The 27,219-nt window shown below is 42.9% G+C and overlaps 1 protein-coding gene across 3 annotated transcripts in view; it reads left to right on the top strand.

Annotated features, from left to right (window-relative positions):
• Positions 1 to 27,219, top strand: part of UNC5C (unc-5 netrin receptor C) — a 273,379-nt gene that overhangs the window by 208,949 nt on the left and 37,211 nt on the right. For 2 of the 3 annotated variants that reach the window (XM_074905547.1, XM_074905549.1), the window contains exons 5-8: positions 3,665 to 3,845; positions 5,939 to 6,106; positions 10,781 to 10,945; positions 26,346 to 26,402. In XM_074905547.1, coding sequence (XP_074761648.1) covers positions 3,665 to 3,845; positions 5,939 to 6,106; positions 10,781 to 10,945; positions 26,346 to 26,402 — 571 coding nt within the window. The remainder of the gene's footprint in view (positions 1 to 3,664; positions 3,846 to 5,938; positions 6,107 to 10,780; positions 10,946 to 26,345; positions 26,403 to 27,219) is intronic. The other variant, XM_074905548.1, reaches the window with a different exon arrangement.

Below are 27,219 nucleotides of genomic sequence, written 5' to 3' on the forward strand. Positions count from 1 at the left end.
GAAAACTAAAAAAAGAAATGGAGTTTTCATACCTGCTTTGTTCCAAGGGGTTGGTATGTAAGAAAAAAACTGTTACACATTGTTGTAATTTTCCATAGCTGCCATCTCCACAAGGGAACACTTACCCCATCCTTCGTGGCAGTATTGTTGCCAATTAAATGGTTTCTGTTGTGATAAGGAAAAACTGATGCCCAGGCTTTTTCTACGTATATGCTCAACCATCCATGCATTTATTAATAACAGTTGGAGGGATGTGCCTGATTTAATTGAATAAATAGAGCTAGGTACCTGTTCAAATATTGTTGTGACTGTGGCCACTAAATATACAGCCTCAATATTTAGGCAAAAGCAAACATCTACTCTAGAAATGTCTTCTCCAGGGAGTTGAAAAATTGAACCATGAGGGTATGATTTGGTATGACCCTGAATACAGGCATCTTGCACACTTGAAATGCCCATGAGTGTCCTGCTGCCCCTCTGTCTGCTTGCCTGGAGGGATGCAGGTCTCTGGCACATAAATGTCCAGTGCCTCATCTGCCGGCATCTTGCGTGAGCATGGTGGTTTCCCCAGGGCACCAGTCACCATTATTCAGGCAGCAGAATTAAATTCAGGATAAGACTGGATTAACAGCCTACTTCAGTGAAGGGGCTGCACCTTGGGGAATGACATGGCATCAAAAGAGATCGTTGCTTTTAACTTCTGTAATAACAGTTTGCATACTTGTCATTCATAAATCACACTGTCTCATTCTGCTTTGTTCTCTTCTCTTTTGTATTTGACACCTGATCTCTCCATACATGACAGAACAACCCTGCTCCCACCTATTGTGGTTACGTCAAAAAAATAAATCTGAGGTTTGGAGGTGCTGAGCACTGCAGTCACCTGTACCAGAAAAAAGGAGGATATTAGTAACTGAAAATAAGTACCAATAAAAGTCTCATTTACATGATGTAATATGTTTAATTAGTTACCATTTCTACAAGGACTGAAGGAGAAAACACAACCATTGGAGGGGTGTGCTCTTTTTTGTGTTGCTCTACTGATGGCTAAAATGTGTATGAGAGGAGACTCCTGCCTCTTGTTAAATCATCCAACACTTCCTCCCTTCAGATTTGACGACATTATAGTTTGCAACATGAACAGATTCATGGCATCATGAAAACCTGGATGCCAGGAAAAGACTAAAATAGATATATTAAAGAGATATCTTGTGAAAGAGATGGAGTTTAGACATGCACACACTGTACTGACGTACTGGCAAAACAGATTTTTCAGGAAAAAAAAGACATCTTGTTGTTCTGCAAACTTAATGTTTTATTGTTAGCAAATTCTGTGAGCCATTAGGTGCAAAGGATCTTTTTCACAAGAGATTTGGTGAAGAGCCAGAGGCAGTATAGTATACTCTATAATTGAGTACCTTTTTTTTCTTATATTGGCAACTAGTGTTTTTGTATAATCTTTGGTGTTTTTGCAGGGATGACAGGGAATTTAATGCTCATAGCTTTAATTTTCTCTAATCAGCTGAGACCCAGACTGAATATGCATGTGTGTGTTTTTATGAAGAGATAAAGTATTGCACAGTACTGGAAAGAAAACTGTGTGCTTAAGCATAGAGCTTTGCATAGTGCCAAAAGCTGCTGGAGTATGTGCTTGGATGAGCATACCAAAAACATTTCAGACTGAGCCTTAGAGGATGTTGTCTATAGTCCTGTCCTCACTGATGTCCTGATGTCCGCAGTGTTCAGAGCACAGGAAAAGTACAGGTGGTTTTGAAGGTGGTATGTACACAGCTGCAGCAGTGTGTGTAGCATCTTTTAGGGTCCCAACACAAGTCTGTACTCCATCCCAGAAATAAGTAATGGTATTAAAATCAAAGATGTTTTATTTGTGAGAGGTGGGGGTTAAGTGACAGCCTATCACTGGTGGAGACGTAAGCTCCTGGCTTGTTTTTTATTTGGGATGCACAAACACTTGACCTGCAAGTGAGGAAGGAGCTAAATATTGCCACTGACTGAACAGGAATCTGTCTATCTTGGTTATACCTGATGTCTATTAAGATACAAGAAAAAAGATCAATTTTAGTCATCCTGGCAAGGAAAACCAGGTTATTGACTAAGAGCTTGTATCTTCCATGGTAAAACATGAATGTTGTAGTGAAGGAAACACAGCCTCCAAAGTTTTATGTCTTTTTTCTTTCTTCCCTGTTCCTTGCAGACAGACATATTGTTTTCCACAGCAGTTTTTGCATCACCAGTTTTAAGCTATACAGTAGTAATAGTTGCGAGACTATCACATACTGCAGTGATCTGCTCTGGGAGAGGAGGGTTTGAATCATGCCTGATGCACATCCACTCAAACTGGGGTAGGGAAGCTGGAGCTGCTTAAAGTAGGGCTAAAGATTGGGAGCGGGCAGTGGGCAGCTTGAATCCAAGCCCATGTCTGCCAGCACAGGTCTTGCAGCATTGGACTGGCTCCGTCCAGGCATGAATCAAGCCCTCTGTGTTTTACACTGGGAGAGGCCATCAGTTTTCTCCCCATAGCTCGAGGTGACCTATACAGCAGTCTCATGGGGAAGCAGGTTCTCTGATGGTTTTGGGGTATGTCGATGCTTGGGCAGTTCCTCAAATGTCTTTGGAAAAGTGGGGTTTGTGAGAGCAGGTCTTGGCAATTAACATCTCACGGGTCCAGGGGGTTGATTGTGTTTATGTTTTTCTTCCTTTAATTAAATCCTGGGCATGAGCTGAAGTGATCCAGTGACATGAAGGCCTGGCTTTGATCCATCCAGTCCTGTCCTTCAGAGCGCACTCGGTTCAAATGAAAACCAGCTACCAGATTTGCAGCCAAATTATATTAGGGTGGCTCACAGCAGTTAACTGGGATATAATAGACTGTTTCTTTAGGAAGGCAATAAAGAGAACATTGTCTAGATTAAAAATCACATATGAAAATATTTTTCTCTGTAACCAAGGAAATTACGCTTTATTAAGATAAAATACAACTTACATAAAGAAAAGGGAAAAATAAGTACTGATGTAGTCTTTGTGATTCCCTATTTCCTTGGTAACTGTCTTTATTTTGTTCAATCCTGATTGCAGCAAACCAATAACATGCATGTACGTGTGAGTGCATGTATACTTAACACTGGCATGTTTGTAGTTGGTTGGTGTGACCTACTCTGGTATAGGGTCTTACTGTGTTAGACCCCAGGCGGGTATGATGCATACAAGGTTACTACATTAACTCTGCTCGTTTAGGGTTTCTGATGTTGTAAAGGAATTTTCTGTTAGTAGATATGGTCCTAAGGTATCACCTCCTCCTTATCTTTGCCTCAGACTCTGAAAGCGTAGATCAGCTGTTTTTCTCTGTACAGTAGCTGGCAGCCTTTGAAAATGCATTGATATTTTCAAGGCAAGGCAAGACAGCTGTTGTGTGAACAGGTGGGAGGGAGGGGGACCTGAAAGAAAGAGTAGGCCTGAAGGTTGTTCTCCTGCATTTCTTCCATGGTGTTTTATTTCAGTTGGCAGTGTACCTCAGGTGAGTCCGTGATGGGCCTTGACTCATTGTGCTTTCTAGGATGATCAATGTAATCACAGATACTGTGCCCGTTGTGATGTGACCTGGTGCTGATTCACTGCCTCCCCTCTGGCCCTTTGAAACCCCAAGGTGGAGTGGCTGAAGAATGAAGAGGTGATTGATCCTGTGGAAGACCGAAATTTTTACATCACCATCGATCACAACCTGATCATTAAGCAAGCCCGGCTTTCTGACACAGCCAATTACACTTGTGTCGCCAAAAACATTGTGGCCAAAAGGAAAAGCACCACGGCGACTGTGATTGTCTACGGTAAGTGATGCCTTGTCTCACTGTATGTGGATGGATGCATGCTAAAAGCGAGAAGTGGGGCAGGAGGGGGGTGCAAAATGCCTGTATGCAACTCTTATTGTGGCCAGTGACCAGGCACGGCTGCCTGTACTGCCTGTTGACTTCCAGCCATGTGCAGCAGCTGCAGTCAGGGTTCAATACTGAAAATACTCAGAAGTACAGGATGGCTTGGCTTATTGGTGATAGACAACTGCATTAAAGGAGGAGCAGGCACCTACACAAGCATCCGATTGCCTCATTGAAGGGAAGGTGGTTGGTCCCCTTGGCATAACACACATCAGGTGGATGTAGCAAGGAGCTATTAGGGCAATTCCTCCATCAGGAGCATTCAAGGCATTGCTTTCTACCACAAATAGCATTTCACATTCTTAGTGTTGCTTTTCAGAAATAAAACTGTATGGAAGTTTGTGCTTCCATATGCTAGTAAAAGTGTCAGAGCACAGTAGAATCTTCCATCTTCTTATATCTCTTTAAATATACTTAGTTTTGGTGTCTACTACCAAAACATACTCTGATATCAGGGGCAAAGTAGCAAAGCTCTCTAGAACTGCAGTCATAAGCACAAAACCTAGCTTAAAAAGAAACATTAGGGGAATATGAAGCATGGGATAACATTATTCTGTGTCTGCATCCACAGCCTCAATCTAATATTGAGGCTGGCTGTGCTTTGGCTGGGGAGGGGCTGGATGAGATGACCTCCTGGGGTCTCTTCCAGGCTGTGTTGCGCTGCAGCTCTGCCCCACCAATCCAAGCCTTTGCCCCTGCAAAGATACTGCCCTGATGTGTCCCAGGCGGGGGTATCCACCAGAACAAAACCTGCTCTGACAACATGCCAGCTGACTGTCCTGGTGTTCCTTACAATCAGCTTAATTATAGGATAGACAAGTAGGAAAAAAAATCCCTATGATTATCCCTAATATTCATTTCATATTCAGGGTAGCAGTTAGATTTAATTGTAAGCAGTTGCTTCCCTGAAGTTACAATGAGGGCCTTTTAGTTCAGTTTTTATAGAAAACTGACTGAATTGAGTTGATTAGCAGTGTTTGTGATATTGAGGGATGGACCATGCAAGAGCACTGTGTTTTGTAACTGTGATGAATGCAGAAACAGAAAGATGTAGGCATACTGCAAGTCTTCCTCATACATATACAGCATTATATTCAACAGCACAGTCAAGAGGCGTATGTAGGAGAGAAGCCATTTCTATGGGGTTTTCTACCAGAGCTGCTTAAGGGTTGTGTCATATCACAAACATTTGGCTTTGAAGGATCTGAGCAGTTAGTATGTTATCCATACCCTGGCTATATCATTGTTATATAGAGTAGAACAGCTGCTTCTTCATCCATCCATCTATCCCAGAAACTGATGTGGGTGGAAAAGAGAGTCAGCATAAATATCTTCCCAAAGTCCAATAATAAAAATGCACTTACTGTGAGTTCACTCTGAACAGCTTAAATATCTGTATAGAAATGCTGGGACATCCATATGCACCAGCTATGTCCACAGAGGTGTGAGTGAAGTTGTCCTGACACCCTGAAATTACTTTCTGGAAAGAAAGGGAAAGAAAATTATCAATTTCTAATCAAAGCACGGGGGTCTCTCAGCATGCATAGATGATGAATACATCTGAGAACAAGCTGGAGTGCAGGTTGTCTCTCTTTGGAAAGTGATGCAGCTTTCAGAGCACAGGCTTCTGACTGGCAGAGCTGTGGGCACTTTCTGAACCTGCAGGGTTTTGGCTACACACACGCCACTAGGTGCTTAGTGCTGGGTCAGGTCAGTTTTCAGGAGAAGGCAGGTCACCTGCCAGCCATAATAGTCATCAAAGGGTGCTTTTCATTCAGCATCAGCATTTCTTCAAATTATACAATGACTTCTGCCATGCTGTACATTCGGTACGTTGGGTCTGTGTCTGTTCAGTGTTGCTTCTCGTGCTCTTTCCAGCCATCGCTTGTAACTGCTGTTGGAGGCAGCATGACACAGAGCCAGAGGCGCCTTTGGGCTGACCAGGACAGCTCGCTACATGATCATCCTCTTTCTCTCTTGCTTTTCAGTGAATGGAGGCTGGTCTACCTGGACTGAGTGGTCAGTGTGTAACAGCCGGTGTGGGAGAGGCTTTCAGAAGCGTACGAGGACCTGCACCAATCCTGCCCCACTCAACGGTGGTGCCTTCTGCGAGGGCCAGAGTGTTCAGAAAATAGCTTGCACTACTCTGTGTCCAGGTTCAGTATGAACAATTCATAGATCTAGATAAATAGTTTGTCTGTTACCAGTCATTTCAGGAGAAGACTATTTGTAACAAAAGCCTCCTTCTCCTTATTAATAAATCCAACATTTCAGTGAATGAATATCAAATTATATTACATAAACAGATAAAATAGGCAGCACATTATATCAAGCAGCAGAGGATTCAGAACCACTTTTGCACACAGCTTGCACCTGTGTCTCAGGCCTAGTAATTCGGGGGATTTGGGGAACATTCAGAGCTTCAAATTGTAAGAGATAAAGGATGAAAGCTCTGGAAAAGGACTAGAATTTGAATATAGAAAGCAGCGGTGATGTAAATATATTTGCAATGTCTGTTCAGTCCAGCTGTCACAGCAAGTGAAGCGTGTGGGGTATGGACGTTAAATTTGAGGTAGGTGTTTACCTGATATCAAATACAAAGGTGTTTCACAGAATCACCTAGGTTGGAAAGGACCCTGGAGATCATCTAGTCCAACCGTTCTCCTAGCACAGTTCCCACCTACAGCATTACCTTAAGCTCTAAATCGACCCGACTCTTGAACACCTCCAGGGATGGGGACTCCACCACCTCCCTGGGCAGCCCATTCCAACGCCCAACAACCCCTTCTGGAAAGAAATGCTTCCTAATATCTAGTCTGAACTTACCCTGGTGCAACTTGAGGCCATTCCCTCTTGTGCTGTCGCTTTCTACTACGCTAAAGAGACTCATCCCCAGCTCTCTGCACCCTCCTTTCAGGTAGCTGTAGAGGGTGATGAGGTCTCCCCTCAGCCTCCTCTTCTCCAGACTAAACACCCCCAGTTCCCTCAGCCGCTCCCCGTACGACCTGTGCTCCAGACCCTGCACCAGCTTCGTTGCCCTTCTCTGGACACGCTCGAGTCATTCAATGTCCTTTTTGTAGTGAGGGGCCCAAAACTGAACACAGGAATCGAGGGGCGGCCTCACCAGTGCCGAGTACAGGGGTCAGATCCCTTCCCTGTCCCTGCTGGCCACGCTATTGCTGACACAAGCCAGGATGCCATTGGCCTTCTTGGCCACCTGGACACACTGCTGGCTCATATTCAGCCAGCTGTCAATCAACCCCCCCAGGTCCCTCTCTGACTGGCAGCTCTCCAGCCACTCCTCCCCAAGCCTGTAGCGCTGCTGGGGGTTGTTGTGGCCCAAGGGCAGCCCCCGGCATTTGGCCTGATTGAAACTCCTCCAGCTGGCCTCAGCCCATGGCTCCAGCCTGTCCAGGTCTCTCTGCAGAGCCTCCCTACCCTCGAGCACATCAACACTCCCACCCAACTCGGTGTCATCTGCAAACTGACTGAGGGTGCACTCGATCCCCTCGTCTAGATCATCAATAAAGATGTTAAACAGGAGTGGCCCCAAAACCGAGCCCTGGGGGACACCACTCTTGACCGGCCACCAACTGGATTTAACTCCATTTACCACAGCTCTCTGGGCACGGTCGTCCGGCCATTTTTTTACCCAGCGAAGTGGGCCTCGAGCAGTCATTTTTGCTGGAGAATGCTGTGGGAAACGGTGTCAAAAGCCTTGCTACAGTCAAGGTAAATTACTTCCACAGCCTTTCCCTCATCCAATGAGCAGGTCACCCTGTCGTAGAAGGAGATCAGGTTTGTCAAGCAGGACCTGCCTTTCATAAACCCATGCTGACTGGGCCTGAGCATCTGGTTGTCCCTCATATGTTGCATGATGGTGTTTAGGATGAGCTGCTCCATCAGCTTCCTGGGCACTGAAGTCAAGCTGACAGGCCTGTAATTTCCTGGATCATCCTTCTGACCCTTCTTATAGATGGGCGTCACACTGGCCGATTTCCAATCAGTCGGGACCTCCCCGGTCAGCCAGGACTGCTGGTAAATGATGGAAAGCGGCTTGGCGAGCACCCCAGCCAGCTCCTTCAGCACTCTCGGGTGTATCCCATCTGGTCCCATAGACTTGTGTGTGTCTGTGTGATGCAGCAGGTCACTGGCTGTCTCCTGGATTGAGGAGGGGTCATTCTCCCAGTCTCTGTATTCTGGCTGTGGAGGCTGGATTTCATCAATACAACTAACCTTGCTATTAAAGACCGAGGCAAAGAAGACATTAAGCATCTCAGCCTTCTCGTCACTTGTTACCAAATTTCCTCCTGCATCTAGCAGGGGATGGAGAGTCTCCCTGGACTTTCTTTTGCTACTGACATAGAAACTTTTCTTGTTATCCTTGATTGCAGAGGCCAAATTAATTTCTAGCTGGGCTTTAGCCCTTCTGATTTCCACCCTACATAGCCTCACAGCCTCTCTGTAATCACTGTGTGTGGCTAGCCCCTTCTTCCAAAGGCTGTAAACTCTCCTTTTCTCCCTGAGTTGCAGCCAAAGCTCCCTGTTCAGCCAGGGTGGTCTTCTTTGGCATCGGCTTCTCTTAGAGCACCTGTGGACCGCCTGCTCCTGAGCCATTAACACTTCCTTCTGAAACAGCAGCCAGCCTTCCTGGGCCCCTATACCCATCAGGATCGTCTCCCAGGGGGTCCTTTCAAGTAGGTGCCTAAACAAGATGAAGTCAGCCCTTCTGAAGTCCAGGATGTCAGTCCCGCTTAGCTTTCTCCTGACCTCTCTAAGAATAGAGAACTCTAGAAATAATCGCTGTGCCCTAGTCAGCCTCCAACCTCCACGTCATCCGCCAGCCCTTCTCTGTTCACAAAGCGGAGATCCAGCAGGGCACCTTCTCTGGTCAGTTTACTCACCAGTTGCGTCAGGAAGTTGTCTTCCACACATTCTAGGAATCTCCAGGACTGGTCTCGTTCTGCCGTGTTGTATTTCCAGCAGATGTCTGGGAAGTTAAAGTCGCCCACAAGAACAAGGGCAAGCGATTGTGAGATTTCACCTAAGTGCCTATAAAATATCTCGTCCACCTCCCTGTCCTGGTTGGGTGGCCTATAGTAGACTCCTACTACAACATCTGCCCTGTTGGCTTTCCCCCTGATTCTAATGCAAAGACACTCTACCCTGTCTTCACTACATCTGTGCTCGAAGCAATCATAACAGCCCTTAACATACAGCGCCACCCCACCACCTCTCCTTCCCTGTCTGTCCCTCCTAAAGAGCTTGTAACCATTAATTGGCACACTCCAGTCATGGCAGACATCCCACCATGTTTCTGTAATAGCAACAACATCGTAATTTTCCTGTTTTATCACGGCTACAAGCTCCTCCTGTTTGTCACCCATGCTGTGTGCATTGGTATACATGCACTTCAGATGGGCCGATGTTTTGCCCCTTTCCCTCTTCAAATCTAGTTTAAAGCTCTGTCAATGAGCCCAGCTAACTCCTGCCCCCAAATCCCCTTCCCTCTCCGGGACAGGTGCTTCCTGACTAATGCCAAAAGGTCTGGTGCCCTGTATACCAACCCATGATTGAAGAATCCAAAGCCCTGATGGTAACACCAGTCTTGGAGCCACCCATTCATCTGCTGAATTCTCCTGTAATCTTCCTCATCCATCCCCCCAACCATAGGGATGGAGGAGAACACAATTTGTGCCCCCGACCCCTTAAGCAGTTTTCCCAAGGACCAGAAGTCTCTCTTAATTGCTTTAGGCCTTCTCCTGGTGATGTCATCACTACCTACCTGAAAAACCAGGAGAGGTTCATAATCCTTCGGTCTCACTAGGGTAGGGAGTGTTGCTGTGAGGTCCTAGATGCGGGCCCCAGGGAGGCAGCAGGCTTCCCTATGAAGCGGGTCTGGTCTGCATATGGGGCCTTCGACACCCCTTAGAGATGTTTATATTGCAAGGAGATATATATCCATAGCTTTAAAAGGTATTTAAATGTAAACTCCTAAAAAATACAAAACTGCTTCAGGACACAGAAGTTAGTTGATGGCTTTTCTGTGACAAAGCTTTGCCATCTGTCCTATTGTCCAGTGCTTTCCTATTTTGGCAGTCCCACTCAAATCAATGGCTGTAAGGTCATCTTCAGCTTGAGAAGCTTGGCCATCCAACTCCAGGTCTTACTGGTAGGTGGAACTTGAAGACCTGAAATTTCATCTCTGGTCGCTGTTCCAAGTGACGGACTCCTGACTCAGACTGTGTCACTAGAACAATTTCATAGTTTGTTCTTCAGCTGTTCAGCTGTTCAATTTAGTGCTTTTGAAAATCATTTGCAGGACTTTGCAGGACTTTGAAAGGTGCTACGCACATTCCTGATTCTTCTCATTGGAAATACAGTGGTGCCTCTAGATATTTCTTTTAATAGAAAATATTTAACATTAAATATCTTCCTACTAAGGAAGATTTTCTGGCCAAGTTTAACTTTAACCTCTGTGTTAAAAAATGTAAAAAAAAAAAAATTACAGATTGCTGAGTTGTTGCTCATTTTTTTGTACACTTTGAGCACAGATAAACTGCTGACAAGCTTATAAAAAGGGAGGAAAGAGCCAAAATGGGGTTGGGGTGGATAGAAAGGAGAGGGAGAATGAATGTGCATTTACAGGCCAGAAACAGAACTTTTAGAAGAGCAGACTGACTGTTTTTAAGAAGAGTAAACTGACAACCCTTCTGCCTTGCCGGGAATGGCCAGGAGTTGCAGACTGGCTTGTGCTGAGATGTGCATCACTCTCACTTGGTCTCACTTTTATGTACCCCCTAACAAGTCATGTCCTTTCCTTGTCTCAGTGGATGGCAAGTGGACGACCTGGAGCAAGTGGTCCACCTGTGGCACGGAGTGCACCCACTGGCGCCGGAGGGAGTGCACAGCTCCAGCGCCAAAGAATGGGGGGAAGGACTGTGAGGGACTGGTGCTGCAGTCCAAGAACTGCACCGACGGGCTCTGCATGCAGGGTAAGTGCTCCTGTGATGCCTCCGGGGTCTGGGATGTAAGTGGCCACAGAAAAAGCTTCAATAGCTGCAGATCATCATCAATGACCTAAAGTCATAGATTCATTTGTAGGATGGAGAAGTGAGTTAATCCGTTTCTCACCAGTCTGGACACCACACTCTTCTTCCCTGAAGGTGAATATAATGCTGTCTGAGGTTTGTGAAGTTGGACCATGAAGAATTAGAAAGTCCCATAACATAGACCTCTCCCCTCTGACGTCCCCACCAAACAGCCCTTCTCTCTAATACTGGCTCAGCATCTGTCCAGGGAAGCTTGGCAGTGACTCTCATGACAATGCAAATGAAAAGTAAAGGATTTAGGGCAAAGCCAGCATTTTCAAAAGAGTAAACTTGGCAAAGTTTCTGACTTCTTAGTGACAGGAATGGTGGGTGCGTATGTTTCTACATAAAATAGTTATGCCCTTTTTGAATTTGGGGTGCCCTGTAGTAGAAAGAGGTACCTTGTACCTAGGCAGTGCCTATGCAAATTTCATACATAGTTACCAGCATGCTGCAGCCTCATGAAGATCAGCTCTAGCACTGAAACCTGTTCTGCCTGCGCCTATTCACACCATGGTCCTGACTTTGTGACTAATGTGAGTGAGAAGGAAAAAAAAAGGAGGCTTTTAGTGTGATTCTGACAATATGCTGATGAACAGTTAGTCTTCTCTACATCCCATCTCTTTTCAAAAATAAGATCTTCTGTGTTCTGCTGGTGCATTGAAACTTCCTTTCATATTTTGTTAGCACAATAACCTGAGCTGAAATCCTCACATGCCCCTCTCTCCTGATCCTTCATCTCTGCAGTACTTCTCTGTCAGGTCTTAGCTCGCTGTTGCCCAAATGGTTATGGCTGTAGCTATCTGGTATCTATGTGTCCAGATCGTGAAATGCTTTTAGTTCTCTCATGAAAAAGAAGTCAGAAATTTTTATTCTCTGAGGCAGGTTACCTTTGACTGAAATAGTCACAATGACAGAAAAGTGACGCTACTAGCTAATAAATAGATCTGCTTTATGAATAAGTGCCATAGGGGTGGCTACTGTGCTGGCAGTGAACTCTGAGCTACCCTGCGGCACAGCATGGCCATTTGTTCTGAGGGTTCTCCGATTTACAAAAAAGGCTTCTTCAGTGTGGTTCACACACTTTCATCACGTTAAAACTATTAGTCAATGCCAGCAGCCTATAAAGCTGTAATTCCTCAAAACATTTGTTTTTATGGGGAAGATAGAAAGGTAAAATTCAGAGCTTCTCTCTTTCTTTTCTAAAGACAGAAAAACAAAAAATCCAGCCACATCTTACTGAGTAACACCTTGGTGAGTTTTGTAGTGAGAGGCTAACACACCCCTAGCTCCAGCAATGTGCATAAGTCATTATGGTAAATTAGGAAGAAAAGATCCATTTCCCCATACAGAAGAGCTCTTCACTATCAGATTATATTTAGACAGGTGTATGTCATCTTTGTGTATGTGCATAAAGAGAGCCATTTAAGCAGAAATCTTGTGGAAAAGTAGATATAATGGTACAGCAGAATAAAAGCCCTTTAGGGATCTCATTTATCTGTTGATGGTATATTGCATTTTATTTGTGAAAGTGGATGCTGAGTATAAAGCAGAGGTCTTCAGTGGGAGAGATGTGAGGCTGTTGTGAATCCTATTCTGCTTCACATATATGTATATAAAAAATGGTAATGAAAACTATACAGTCACATATTGACCTACTTGGCTCTAGGGGCCGTGGTAATCCTTCAGTGTTGGAATTTAATGGCAGTGTTTTAATGGTGTCTTTATACTCATGGGGTTTCATATACCTGTAAAACTTACAGTCCTGCTTCCTGATCCATCACTGCTGGGAAGATTGATTTGCTGTACTTGGTGGCAGTGTGCCTGCTGCGCTCTCTCTCTCTCTCTCTCTCTCTTTATTTCTCCTTCTTAGTTTATGCAAAACCAATCTGAACACTTACATTTTTGCTGGTGTGGATCTAGATTCGTAGCAAATCTGCCTGCTGAGCTAGGAAGAAACACAGGACTTCTTTCATTCCTAAAATACCAGGCCTCTTTTCACATTATTTGAGGCTGGTGGGGACTGGCCTGAGCTGACATTTCTCCTAGCCTGCGGACCTGTGGATCCACAGCAGATTTTTCTAATGCCTTTATGCCAGTGGGTTCTGGCATGGCACAGGTGGCATGGAGGGAGCCACAGCCACCTTTCCTCTGTGGCTATAGTCCTCCTGGAGATGTACTGGCCAGCTGTTTACCTGACCATAGCCAAATCCTGCTCCCAGATGCTCTGGTTCTTCCTCCTTAGTGTCAGTCTTTTGTGAGATCTTGAAGGTTGACTTTAGTACCATGGGAGTAGTTGAGGTCAAAGAATTAGCAGACAGACTCTCTTGCCAGGAGTCACTAGGCTGTTGCTTTGACAAAAACTCACTTGTAAATATATATCTCTATATAGCTCAACATAAAAGATATCCTGGAAAATGTTGGATTGAATGAGTCTAATTTACAAGCCCTTTCTCTTCCAGTCTATTATTCACTTCAGTAGCATCAGCTGGATAAATCAATAAGCTCTTTCATCAGACTGCCCCTGCTCCAGCAAAGAGCAGCAGTGTGCACCGCTATCGATTTCTGTGGGGATAAAAACTGTGGAGCTTTCTCCATCCCTTGTAATTACAGTATTTTACACCCAAAGCTGTAGTTTGTGCTTACCACTAACTGTGGCATTTCTTGTGCAACTCTGCTGTCACATTTATTCCGACTAATGATCTTGCCAGTACACACATACACTCCCTTATCTAGTAGTTAGTATTTTTTTGTTAACATGAAAGGATGAACAGTCATTAAACTAGAGAGCCTGCAGAGAGACAGCAGGCTGGATTGAAGAAGAAAAGCAGCTGTAGTGAAAATTTAGGATGGTTATTGCTATTTTAAGTTTCCAAATACACAATATTGCCTAGCAGGTCCCAATATAACAATTTCATAATTCCTGTAATAGTGTTAATATGATCTTCTGGAACAAAATATGCTGTAGGTGTAAGAAGAATTGGCTGGTTACCACCCACGCTAGTTGCATTATTGCCTCCATAGTTGCATTATTTCCCATTTGAAGTATGAGTACTGTGGTAAATACTTCAGTGCAAGGAACAGCACTTTTAAAGTCACGCACTGCATCTCACAGGGGATCTCTATAAACCGAAACACTGCAATTACCGCTCCACCCATCCCCGCCTAATGACTTTGGTGGGCGTTTTGTGTGGGAACTAAGAAAGCAGAGTGCTCCACTGCTGGTTCAAACTTCAGCACGAGTAGTTCTCTTCACTAAATAACAAAAATGTTTAAGCAACATACGAGGGGTTTTGCTAGGCCCAGTCTGGAATGACTGTGAGATTATGTGTGTGGTACCAAACAGATGCTAAAAATCCCTGGCAGGCCAAATTTTGCTTTGCGTTATGTGTAAAATGCTGCTGGTAATCAGGAAGAGGTGGACAACCTAGGAAGAGAGTTTAGCTGTGTTGCATGGTTATGCTGAAGGCTTATTACATGAGTTGTGGCGCGCCCCCTATCATGCTCACAGCATGTCACTTGTCCTTTCTGTTGAGGATCTGAAGTGTTCAGATCTGTATTGTCCCTCTGTTGTCCTGTAGGCATGAGGTTGGCACCTGTACATGCTGGTAGAGCTGTTGGTCTTTTCTGAAATCATGCCTGTGATGCACAGGGTTGGCATTAGCACTGTCAGAGGGAGACAACCAGTGCCCCTTCTTCAGCTTCTTCTCAGCTTTAGTAGACCACTGTGGCTTTTCATAAAAGGCTGGCTAAGTTGTGCTTTCAGTTTTTTCCAAAACACAGGGATAGTTAACTTACAGCAGCAAGGTAATACTGAAACTCATGTTGTCGCTTGAGGACTACAGATTATATAGTTACATAAATAGTACTGCTGCTCTGTGTACTAAAAACTGTTTACTTTATACAGTCTCACAATATGGCATATAAATCCAGCACTGAATAGGGCCAAAAGGAAATTTCCACTTGTGAATCATTGCCAAGTGTCATCAGATCCAGTGTGGACTTTTCCTTTGTTGCTTTGGATTTAAATAAATGAGCATGAAAAGACAGAGATGTGCTACTATCACTTAAAGAATGGAAGAAAAGATTCAAAACATCTTCACCTGTCATTACAGACAACACTCTGGACTAACTCTCGGGTCACTTTGATTCTCTCCCTGTAGGTAACTTAACTACTTGGAAATTCAAGCAGTGGATACATGACTGGAGAAAAAGGCACCTATACCATGGTGAAGATGTTATTATCAGACTAGTAATTCCATTCCTTGTTAAAAAAAGGCTGTCTTCCAGTCGAAAGTGAATTGATGTGAAATGATGACGGCAAATCTATATTTGCTAAGTGCTTTGAAATCCTCATTTGAAAGGCAGTGTGAAGTTCATAAGATTCTGAACCTCTTACAATGATAGTGCCTAAGCGAGTGAAAAAGATGCAGTTTGTCATGCTTGTGCATGAAATGGTTAACTGCTGCCCTTTTCCAGTCTCGTGCCTGTTTATACACAGATCTTGAGTAGAAAGCAAGGTTAACCTGATACTAAACATCTCTTTCTTCCCAAAACATATATATTCTGCACATGCCCTGCTTGTTTAATGTAACATGCCAGAACCTCTGATGGAATAAGCATTCATTTCCCTTCTTGGCTTGTTTTGAAAGCCAGCATTCAGGGAAGAATTACAGGGCAGAACAGTTTGATGAGGACCTCTGGTCCTCCAGAGCAGATTAGTGTGCAAAGAGCAGGGGAACGTTTTCCAGACTCCAGGAGGTAAGCAAAGCTCTCTCAAGGGACACTGCAACAGGAGCCCATGTGTGTAGAGGAATGAAATAAAACCTTTTATTAAGAGCGTGTGGGTCAAGAGAGAACTTCTAATACGTTCAGTCTGTCAGCATAATGATATAGCCACCTGGCCTGTTTAGCTGCACCCTTACAGTGAGGGTTTCATTCATTTGAAGAACACATCTCATTTGTTCCTAGAGGAAGTTTTCTTGATATAAGTAGAGAGATGTGTTATTCTGTTTTCAACCCAACTACTATGTAATGTTGTAGCAGCCAAGGGAGTTTATGCACACATCTCAGAGTTACAACTCATCTTTATTTTTATTGTAGTGACATGAGAAATCCCCAGCTGAGAAGCATTCATGCTCTGGTGGGCCCTGTGCAACTGAGAGCTCTTGCCTTGGAAACATATGGCTTGAAGCAGATAAAAGCACTGAGAGAAAATAGAAGTACAGAGCCACAAGCAGAACCCAGGGCACTGAAATCACTGTGTCTTACCCTAGTCAGTTCAGAAACAGCCACCTCCACATTAATTTTAATGAAAGGCAAGTGCTTTAAGATCTCTAGGCTGTTTTCAAAAATCCCAACTAATTAAAAAATATTATAGCCATTCAGAGAGAAGAAAAATCCCAACTTTGTCCATCTATAATCTTCATTCTTCTTAATTCTCTTGGGTTTTTCTTTTATTCTTCCCTTATTCCTCTGCATATTAAAAAAAACCCAAAAATTTTCTCAGATAGATGAAAGAAAAATGCAAAGACTATAATGAAGTCTAATTGATATATTAACTTCATTGTAGGGAAAAAAAAAAAATGCAGTGACAATAATGAGTGTTTGTATTTTCCTTACCATGTACAAAGGTGGGTATATTTAATGAGTTTTGCTCTCCTGGCAGGGTGTCGGACAGAGCAAGGTTACACGAGCAGCCCAAGGCTCATTAGGGAGTCAATGACTGGATCAGGAGTAAAACTCAGTGCTCTCTATTACTAAATCTGTGTTCTACATAAAGGACTAACAAAAACTCATGTTGGAGAAGGAAGTTTCTGTAGTTTGGGAAACAAAGATTGAGCTGATCAGCTGATTCTGGATCTCATTTTTGAGGTTACAAGCCAGGGAATACAAGTTAACTTACCTGTGAGTTTACAGACCTGCCAAATATTTTGATACCTGTCACTGAACATCCATGTGGATAACTTATGCTTTCCATGAGCCTTTTTTTTTCCATGAGCCTTTTTCCTAACAGTTTTTATCCCCTCTTCTAGATCCTTTTCCAGCTGTCCCTTCCTTCATCTAGCTGTTTGCCATGTGTCCCCTCTTGAGTGCTGCCCCATGTCCTTATCTCAGCCCTCCCTGTAACCTGTTTGCTCTTGTCCCGCTACAACTGCAAAACAAAGCAAACCCCAGGAAGCCTATTAAACATTCAGTCATTGCAAATGTGGAATTTGGAAATACACAATCTAGCAAATTGCAATGCTAGACATGTGTTTACTTCTGCTGTCAAACATGCATAACAAAACCAATGTTAAGGCTCTGTGCTTCTAAAATACTAAAGACTGACATAAAATTTATCCAAAAGGTCAAAGTCCTTAACTGTAAAAGATTGCATAATGTCAAAATTGCCTATTCTAATCCACATCAAATTTCAGCAACAACTTATCCTACTCTTCCATCTTCTCCCACTCCCATATAGACGGCACGATTGTTTAAACTCATGCAGGATATTTCTAACAATGTTAACAAAATGTCAGGAATCTAATTTAAAATGAAAACATAGTTGCAGTCTTAATTATAGAGTATCATAAACTCCTGTTCAAGGACAGGACAAGAGAGATTCCCCGTTTAACCTACCCACTCAGGAAAGAATTAATATAATACCCAAGTAAATAACCAATCACAAAACCTCAAGTTCCCTGTTTATTAGCCCACCCTGAATATGCCCATAATTAGTCCTTTAGAAGGGAAATAAATTACTGTGCATTATCTCTGGGATGCCTGATATCATATCTGACCTTCAGCATCATTACTGCAGACATGAAGGTCTTTCTTTATAATGGCAAATATAGGAAGAAGCTGGGCAGAATCTCTCTGGGAGTTTTCTACAGCTCCAGGGACTTTGTTTGTTGTTGGGGTTTGGTTGTTGTTTTTTTTTTTCCATTTTCAACCACCACAAATATGGTATAAGATATTGCATCTTCTTGTTTATGTGCTGCAGTTCCTGGGAAATAGCAGGGGAGAGAAACAATTAACAGCAATTACAATTCAAAGACTATTGTTAATATTTCTCCCATGGTAAATCTGCATTAGCAACATGTTAAGTGAATATGAAGCCTTAGCACTAAACATTTGGAATATGGGGTTTACTCTAAGATTGCTCTTGTGCCATTAACTCTGCCCCCTTGTAGAAAAGGAAGTACTGGAAGCTTGTGCAGTCGCAGTCTCTGAACAGCGGGACCTGCATGAAGCAATTTAAAACTCCTGAATGTCAAATTAAGTCTCCTAAATTCCTTCTCCTAACATGGGAATATGTGACTGCTTGTCCATCATAGGGACTAGGTGGAAACCTGTAGCATTGCAATACATCTGAACTAACATTTTGAAAGCCCTTGAAAGTCTTTTTTGTAAGTGCCTTTTGGGAGCATTGAGCTTTTGCACACTGTATTGATTATCTAGAATTTCTTTAAAAATAATGAAGAAACTCAGCAAGCTGGTGATAGCTGTAGAATTGCTGAGGGGTGATGGTGAACTAGGTAGGTAAGGCAAAAGGAGGCATAAGGTGGAAACAGGACTAGTAATGGGAGGTCAGTGCTATAGTCAAGGCGTTGCAAACACTGCAGGGTCATGTGTCTTTTTTCTTCTTCGTCTCAAAAATGTCTCTTTATAATGGAATTCAGAATTTTGAATTGCTGGATGTGTCTTCCCAGGAGTGCAGAGTTTTACAAAATCTGTAACTGAGCTGACTTTGAACTGAGAATGGCTTTTTACAAGAAAAGGGAGAGAAGCTGAATTTCTAGAACCTGGAATTTGGAAACAGCAGTATATACTTTTTTTTTTTTTTTTTTTACCTGTTGAGGTCCATTGAACTCAAAATTCAACAAAACAAACCAAATTTTAAAAAATTATTAGGGTTCTTAACCCGTTTTTGTTCAAACTTTTCAGGATGATTTCCAAGACTGAGACGGATTATAGAAAATATCAGCAAAATCCAAAGATTTTAAGTAAAATTCTGAGACACTGAAGCTAGGGAAGAGAGCAAGATAACTGAATTAATGCTGAAAGAATACCTTACAGGAATTAAGAACAGAAACAACTGGGTGCATGTTGTTTGGGAAATACGGAAAAAATGACCAGCTTGCTCACTTTCGAGTTGTTAAGTACTGGAACTCCTCTGATGTGTATGTACCACTGAGGAACAAAGAGGTTTTTTAGTAAACTTTCATGTCACAATGTATGCACTACATAGCTACTTTACTTTAAATCATCTAAGAACGGCTTTCTTCAAATTTTAGGCATTTACATGTGAGAATTAGTCTCTGTTCTTCTGTCCATCATAGCTCCATGGTTCAGAGTCTGTTGCCAGCAAGAGCTTATTCCTACTTCAGTGTCGCTACACTGGATAAAGCCATGAAAGTAGAGAAAGAAAGGTAGCAGTTGAATGCGTGCCGCCTTCTTTTCTTATAGGCAATTTAATGGCATTGACTTTGGAGCCAAAAGGGGGAAAAGTGCTGTCACAATATATTATGCTCAACCTGTTGAGTTCATTGCAACAGGATGTTATTGAGACATGTCAGGTAGGTAGGCTTTCAAAAGGGCTACATAATTACATGACCTTAGCTCTTTTTGAAACTGCTACATAGAGGGTAAAGACGGTTTATAGATTAGAAACAAGTGGTGCCAGATTAAAATATGATGCATTAAAGAAACAAGCAGTTATGTGCTTTATGCAATCTTCACTTTATTAAATGAAAGTGCATGTCTCCAACTCTCACTGACCTTGATACAGCCTCAAAATATATATCATTAACTGTGACCTCAGCAGCTGATGGTATAAAGCAATTTCTTTGCAGGATAATTGTAAATATTTTTGTAAATATGACCCAAACTGTATAAACCCCAGTAAATAAGTGCCCAGAAAGATCACCTTCAGTCACTCCACCATCTTAGTTACTTGCTGGGAAGAGAGAAGGTAGCTGGGGAAAATACAAATGAAAAACCCAGTATTTTTCTTTTTTTCTTATGTGAATATTTTGTTTTCTGAAAGCAAAAGTTAAATATTTTCATAATCTGATCAATTCATTCTAAAATTGATATCCATTAATACAAATTCAGCATGACTAGAAAGCTAACAAAATCTATTAAAGACCAAACAGGGGAGCCAGTTACAAAGTTCCCTCTGCATGAAGCCATGACCTAGTGCTTTATACCACAGGGATAAAAGTTGTCTTTAAAATATACCAGTATGCAGGCCAAGGCAGTATATTCCCAGGGCTTTCTAGGTAAAATCAAACACAGGATTTCAGGATGCCCACAGTCATGATACTGAGTTCCCAGTCTGAGCACCATGTATGTGTATATATGCCCATGAAAATTCCGAGGGGTAGATTCTTCCCCAGTGGGGAAAAAAAAGAGCTTAGAAAAGTTGTTTTGGTGACTATTTGGTAACACTCTGTTTCAGTTTCAGTCTCAAGGGAGTCAGTGCCATAATCTCTGCACAACTGTCTTTCATAGGTGTGAGGTTCTTCATTCCCAAACACTTCATTTTTCCCCAATTTGGCCAAAGTTTTATCTACTCCTCTGAAGGAAAATTGCAGCAGATGAATTCATGCTGTAAAAAGGGTCAGCCTGCCTCTTTGTCAAAGCTAACCCTCTGAGGCAGATGGTCCCACACATGCAGATACGCTGAAGGCCATTCAGCCACAGAGACTCGCCGTTGTGTCTCTTGTGGCATATGACACAAATGTGTTTCCAGAAGGTCATAGCAAGATATGTGGGACCAGAATGCTCAGGCTAGACTTCCAATGTTTGGGGATCATCTGCCTTCACAAACTGCACCAAACTAATTAAACAAGCTTCTAAATCTACTTAATTAAATGGTCACAAGTTCCCAAATCAGTGCAAGTGTGACTGATACTGAAATTGAGTTAAACTAAATTGATAAAAAGCTTGTTGAAGTCTTTTCTATATACCGACATTGGATTGGTTTATCTTTCCATTACAATCTGAGATATTCACCCTTCTCCACTTTTCCAAGTGTATTACATCATTATAAGGGTGTTTGAATTGCTCTTCACATGCTTTATAGAAAGACAATAGGCAATGCCTACATAATGCACCTTTATAATAATACATCTGCATTTGTGCAAAGAATTTGTGCCAGTGTAATTACTTTTAAAAAAGCCCACCTTTAACACTTAATAGAAGCACTTCCACAGGGACAAAAAAATTTATTTACAAGCCTAAAGTGGCGAAACATCAACTTAATTGAAGGCTTTTTAATGAATGCATTTACTGTGCAATTACAGTGGTGCAATTTCTGTGCATTAACCCAAGCCTCCCACTGATTCTTCAGGTATGACATAGGGTAAAGTACTTGTAAAATAAGGAAAACAAATACCCACTTTCGGTAAACCTCTGAGAGCCTCAAACAGGAGGGACTATGCAAGTGTAAAGTATGAATATTACTATTTTACTCATCCAGCAGCAAGTTGCACAACAAAACATCAAAAGCCCCTTTGAAAATGTACATTTCCCAACAAGCTGGAGGAATAAGCTTAAATTACTTTTCTCAAAGCAAGTAGCTCACTGTGAAACCAGCTGCTCAGAGTGTGAATCAGCAGCCTTCCCAGAATCAAACCTACCAGCACCTTTCTAAATTCATCATCGTTAAAAGTTTTGATGATCCTGGTAGATGTCCCTCAGGTACTTGCCAAGCAGCACTGTTGATACAAGGAGAGGAAAAAAAAAAAAACGCAAGGAAAAGATCTCTTTTCACTGCAGTTACTTTGAAGAGAGGAGGGAAGTCATTCTTCATTATTTCATCTACTAATCCCAGCAGGTTTGCATCATTATCTGTTGAAAACATCCTTTCTCATTGTTTGAAGGTATATTCAGAGGGACCAGTGTGAAAGCCAACTTTCTAAAGCAATACCCGTGCTCTTGTGCTGGAAGCATGGCAATAACCCTACCTCCTGCCCAGCCACCATCACCACCAGCGCATGGCTCCAAGCCTTCCCCTTACTGCTGCCACTGCAATGCCCACTCACTTTTGGAAGAATGCTTTCATGACAAAGGAGCTTTTAAAAGAAGTTTTATTCTAAAAATTCCTGCCCAAATGGCAGAAGGTGTCTATAGTTTCCGTGTTTGAGTGATCTCTGACAAATGTGCTTAATTTGCAAGTGAAAATGGAGCTGGCATTTGACCAGCAAAGGGAGGGAGTCGCCAGCTTGGCTGGAACGCTGAAAGTCACCCCAAGGTAAGGTCTCTGCTAGCTTCAGCCAGGGAAGCCTGCCCACATGCTGTGAGCAAACAGGGTTGTATGACCACCACAGCATGGCTTGTGTAGTGCCATCACCTCTACAAGGACTTTACATCCAACATGAGTGACCACCTATCCATCTACAGCCAGGTTGGTCAGCTGTGACTCTTGGCCCTCAGCAAAAAATTAGCATGACTGTGACTCAAGACACATGGCATTTCACTCAGCAGTCCTTAACCCTTCCACCTCGGCCATGACTTACTTCTGTGTAAAAACCACATGTTTTTCAAGCTGGAAATCTGTCCTTGCAGATGCTTGTGCAAGCCAGGCTATGTTTACATGGTGTGCTGGTTTTGGCTGGCGTAAAGTTAATTTTCTTCATAGTAGGAAATTTCTTCATAGTGGCTAAAACACAACATGCCTAAGCAGTTGGCTGGAGTTGGATGCTTGGTTCAGTTTACAGCACACACAGGAAAATAAAATCAAGCTCACTTTACTAAGCATGTTGGCTTGTGAGTCTAATGGAAGCAGCAGGCAGTATCCTCACCTCATCCTCCTGTTTTAATAGAGAAGCCTTTGAATACCTGCACAAAGGTATATGTTTCTGTTTAAGAAATCAGTGTCACTCTTCTGTAGCTGCAAGGATGCTCTCTGTAGTTCTCAGTAAGAGAATCTATGCAAACATGTAAGATGCAGATAAGTATTTGTGACAAACAGGGTTTATGAAGAGTTTGCAATGAGGTAAATTTCTTTTAGAGTATTTGAGGACCACCCTTGTTTACTTTGTTGAAGACTTCAATTTGGATTTCCATTTTCCTGGGAGGAGAGAATGCTTTCAATAACAGCTAATCCAGTCTTTTTTGCCCCTCAAGTGGCAGTTGCTAGATATAGCAGGGATGACGCACAACCTTGAATGCAAAACTTTCTAGCTGAAATGCAACATAAGGGGAGAGGAATAGTCTTTCTAGCTTTGCACAGATGAGCTCAAGCTCCATAGGTGATGCATAGTTAGGGGACGTGTGCTACCCCATGCTGACTCCCCCAGGAACATACTGGGGCACATGAAGTGCAGAGAGGTGTCCTCACCTTTCCTAGTGGATTTGAGTATGAGGCAAAAAGGCATTCAGAGTTGCAGCCAGCTTAAATTCCACCTTGTTCTTGTGCCTTGTATTACCTGCTAGCTGCCTCTTGGCCTCCAGAGACATCTTGCCACAGGAAATATTTGGTGTAAGGCTATAGCTGAAATTGAAGTTGACTAAATATGGGCCTCAACATTCATCTGGAGAGTAAGTGGGGAGTAACTAGGGTACTGTAAATTCATGCCAGAACTTGCTGAGCACTCATTCAAGCCCTTAGAAGTTGCTCACCTGACTTTTTATTGCCAATAGACTAGTAGAAATAGGAAGCAGTTTTTATGAAAGATTGAGTACACGTGTTGAGAGTACACATAGGTGAACTTGCCTCAAAGAACCAAACAGATGAATGTAAGCACATAATGTTTCTAAATGCAATTATAAGGCTGGAATCATTGCTGTGAAATAAAGTTTTCAATAGATATTACAAGGAATATAGTCTATCCCATGATGCCTCAGAGAAAACATCATCATCAAAAAGCAGCTCTTTTTGCTCTGGTGTGGTGGGTTGACTCTGGCTGGATGCCAGGTGCCCACCAAAGCCACTCTATCACTCCCCCTCCTCGACTTGACTGAGGAGAGAAAATATAATTAAAAGCTTGTGGGTTGAGATAAGGACAGGGAGAGATCACTCACCAATTACTGTCATGGGCAAAACAAACTCAACTTGAGGAAAATTAATGTAATTTGTTACTAATCAAATCAGAGAAGGGTAATGAGAAGTAAAACCAAATCTTAAAATACCTTCCCCCCAGCCCTCCCTTCTTTCTGGGCTTAACTTTACTCCTGAATTCTCTACCTCCTCCCCTCCAGTGGCACAAGGGAATGGGGGTTGCAGTCAGTTCATCACATGTTGTCTCTGCCACTCCTTCCTTCTCAGGGGAGGACTCCTCACACTTCTCCCTGCTCCATGGGAACCAGTCCTCCACAAACTTCTCCACCATGAGTCCTTCCCACAGGCTACAGTTTTTCATTAACTGCTCCAGCGTGGGTCCCTTCTGTGGGGTGCAGTCCTTCAGGAACAGATGGCTCCAGCACTGGTGCCCCACAGGGTCACAAGTCCTGCCAGTAAACCTGCTCCAGCGTGGGCTCCTCTCTCCATGTGACCACAGGTCCTGCCAGGAGTCTGCTCCAGTGTGGGCTCTCCACAGGGTCTCAGCCTCCTTCGGGCACATCCACCTGCTCTGGCATGGAGCTCTCCATAATCTACAGGTGGAGATCTGCTCCACCGTGGGCCTCCACGGGCTGCAGGGGCACAGGCTGCCTCACCATGGCCTACACCACGGGCTGCAGGGGAATGCAGAGCTGTTCCTCTCACATATTCTCACTCCTCTCTCTGGCTGCTATTGCTGTTGTGCAGTTGGGTTTTTATCTTCTTAAATATGTTACCACAGAGGTGCTACAACTGTCGCTGATGGGCTCAGCCTCGGCCAGCAGTGGATCCGTCTTGGAGCCGGCTGGCATTGGATCTGTCACACACAGGGGAAGCTTCTGGCAGCTTCTCACAGAAACCACCCCTGTAGCACCCCTGCTACCAAAACTTTGCCACACAAACCCAGTATATCTGATATTTCAGTTAACGTAGCATTTATATGATAGTTAATATCTGGAAGCTTCAGGGGGAGTTAAGTCTATACCTGTGATTGGGATAGACTATATCTTCATTAGCAAGCAGTGCAGCCAAGCAGGAAGAGTTATGTAAAGCACAACAGATGCCATGCACCCAAATTCAGCATTTCTGGGAGTTTGGGATTATTAATCTGGTCTGCCTATATTGTGGTCGTATGCATCAGGCATGCGCCAGGAGTGCATTTTCCAGTTTTGTTTCACCTGCAGGGAGTCCCTGGCTGAGCAAGCTCCTCACAGTGTGATCCAAGGAGAGGGGGTGAAATTCCCTTCAAAAGCACTGGAGGGTAGGGGATGGAGGAGAGGTGCCTTCTTGTCTTACACCGACTCTAATCCTGTCCCTCACAGTGTCTTCCCCACTTACTTTGTCTATGTCATTTACCTTGCCATCAGGATGGGACTTGGAGGATTTTGCTTGTTTCCCATATGGATGGAAAAGCATCTGGGAGGTGCTTAGCAAGTTCATAGGACTCGTGTGTGAAATAAGCAGCTCCAACATGCTGTGCTGTAGAAGCCACAGAAAGAAAAGACAAAAGAAACAATCTCTCTTATTTATCCATTCTGAAACACAGCTGTAAACTGTGTTATGATTTTGTCAATATACAGTGCTTGCAAAGATTTCAAATAAATAATGTTATGACCCTAGGGGCCTTATTGATTTTGTAATAATTTCAAAGAGAGGCCACTCAGTTTCTCGTTTGCTAACAAATTCTTTGCTCTCTGAGGAATTCCTATTGAACGTGTATTAAAGACAGGATAAAATAATTCCAGGGAAATACAGAGAGAGGGCTTTGTACATGGACTCTGCTCAGTGAATGGGTATTTAACCTCTGACCAGTGACGACAGGTCTCCTTTAGCTCTATTAGATCAACAGCAAGCTACTATAATTAAATAAAAAAACTGTTTAGAGCCTCACCGAACATGTCCTGGGAATTAAAGCATATGGCAGGGATAGGGAAAAAAGACTTTCCATATGCTAATGACCCTTGATGTCTGAAATAAATTAGATCCATTAGAGTTTATGCTCAATAAAAGAAAGACTTTAAGCACTCCAAAGTTAGTGACTCGAGACCGATTTTGGCTTAGAAATTCAATCTGCCTGCTTATTAATTCTTAGTAAGGCTCTGGAGGAGACAGGGGATGCAAAATCATAATTCTGTGCTGTATCAGAATTTTAAAGTGCCATCAGTTTCTTTTCCTTCTTTATTTTAATTAAACCATTTTTCATGCTTTCCTTTTTTTGTTCTCCTCATTAATTTGATTTTGTTCCCATTTTTGTTTAATTTCTTTCTTTTTAAGGTTTCATTTATCCTATTTCAACTGAACAGAGAACTCAGAATGAATATGGATTTTCTTGTAAGTTTAATGTTTGATTTTACATTCCTGGATGCTAATTTGATGCTGTTCCTGGGGTCAAGCTTTACTGTTATGCCAGCTCTGTGTGAGTAGGCAAAGAGGAGCCTGTTCGGCAGAGTAAGTGGCATGCTGCTTGCTTAACAACAGTTGCAGTGTTTCGCTGTCAGTGGGCTGACACAGAATGATAACGGCCGTTATGCACAAGGAAAATGGGAGAAGATGTTGCCTCAGAGACAGAAACTGGAGATAATGAAACCTCCTCTCATTAAAATTTCCTTAGAAAATGGAAGAAATGTGATGGAGGGATAACTTTTCTTTCAGCTGGAACTCAGAGATCTGCTTCCTGAGCTGCTGGGGAAAAAAATAGTGTTTTGAGGCTGGTACATTGAGGGTCTGATAACTAGGAGCTTACAGAGATTGATCAGTCCCTTTCAGCATCTGCCAACTCTCACCTCTATGGCTGGAGGGCAGCCTGACTTAAATGGCTAGAAGGCTGAGAGCAAAAAAATGAAATAAAAGTGATTTCACATGTTTCAAACTAACAAAAATGGGGTACTAAAAAAGTCTGATTTGTTTTTGCACTTTCCTTTTTCATTACGCTATCTCTGAAACTGGGATTCTTCCCTGTATAGAGACACATCAAATTTTGATCATATATTCAGCCCTTTTGGAAAAAAAATGTCTAGTGGATAATGATGCTAAAGATTAGCCCGGAATTAGTGCTAAGATATGGTATAAGAAGCTAGTAGAAATATCATAGCCATTTTCTCACAAGACAGCTCTAATAAATCTGGGTTCCTTTTGGTAAATTACCACA

Source organism: Athene noctua, chromosome 4 (genome assembly GCF_965140245.1).
Source record: "Athene noctua chromosome 4, bAthNoc1.hap1.1, whole genome shotgun sequence".
NCBI classification, from domain to species: domain Eukaryota; kingdom Metazoa; phylum Chordata; class Aves; order Strigiformes; family Strigidae; genus Athene; species Athene noctua.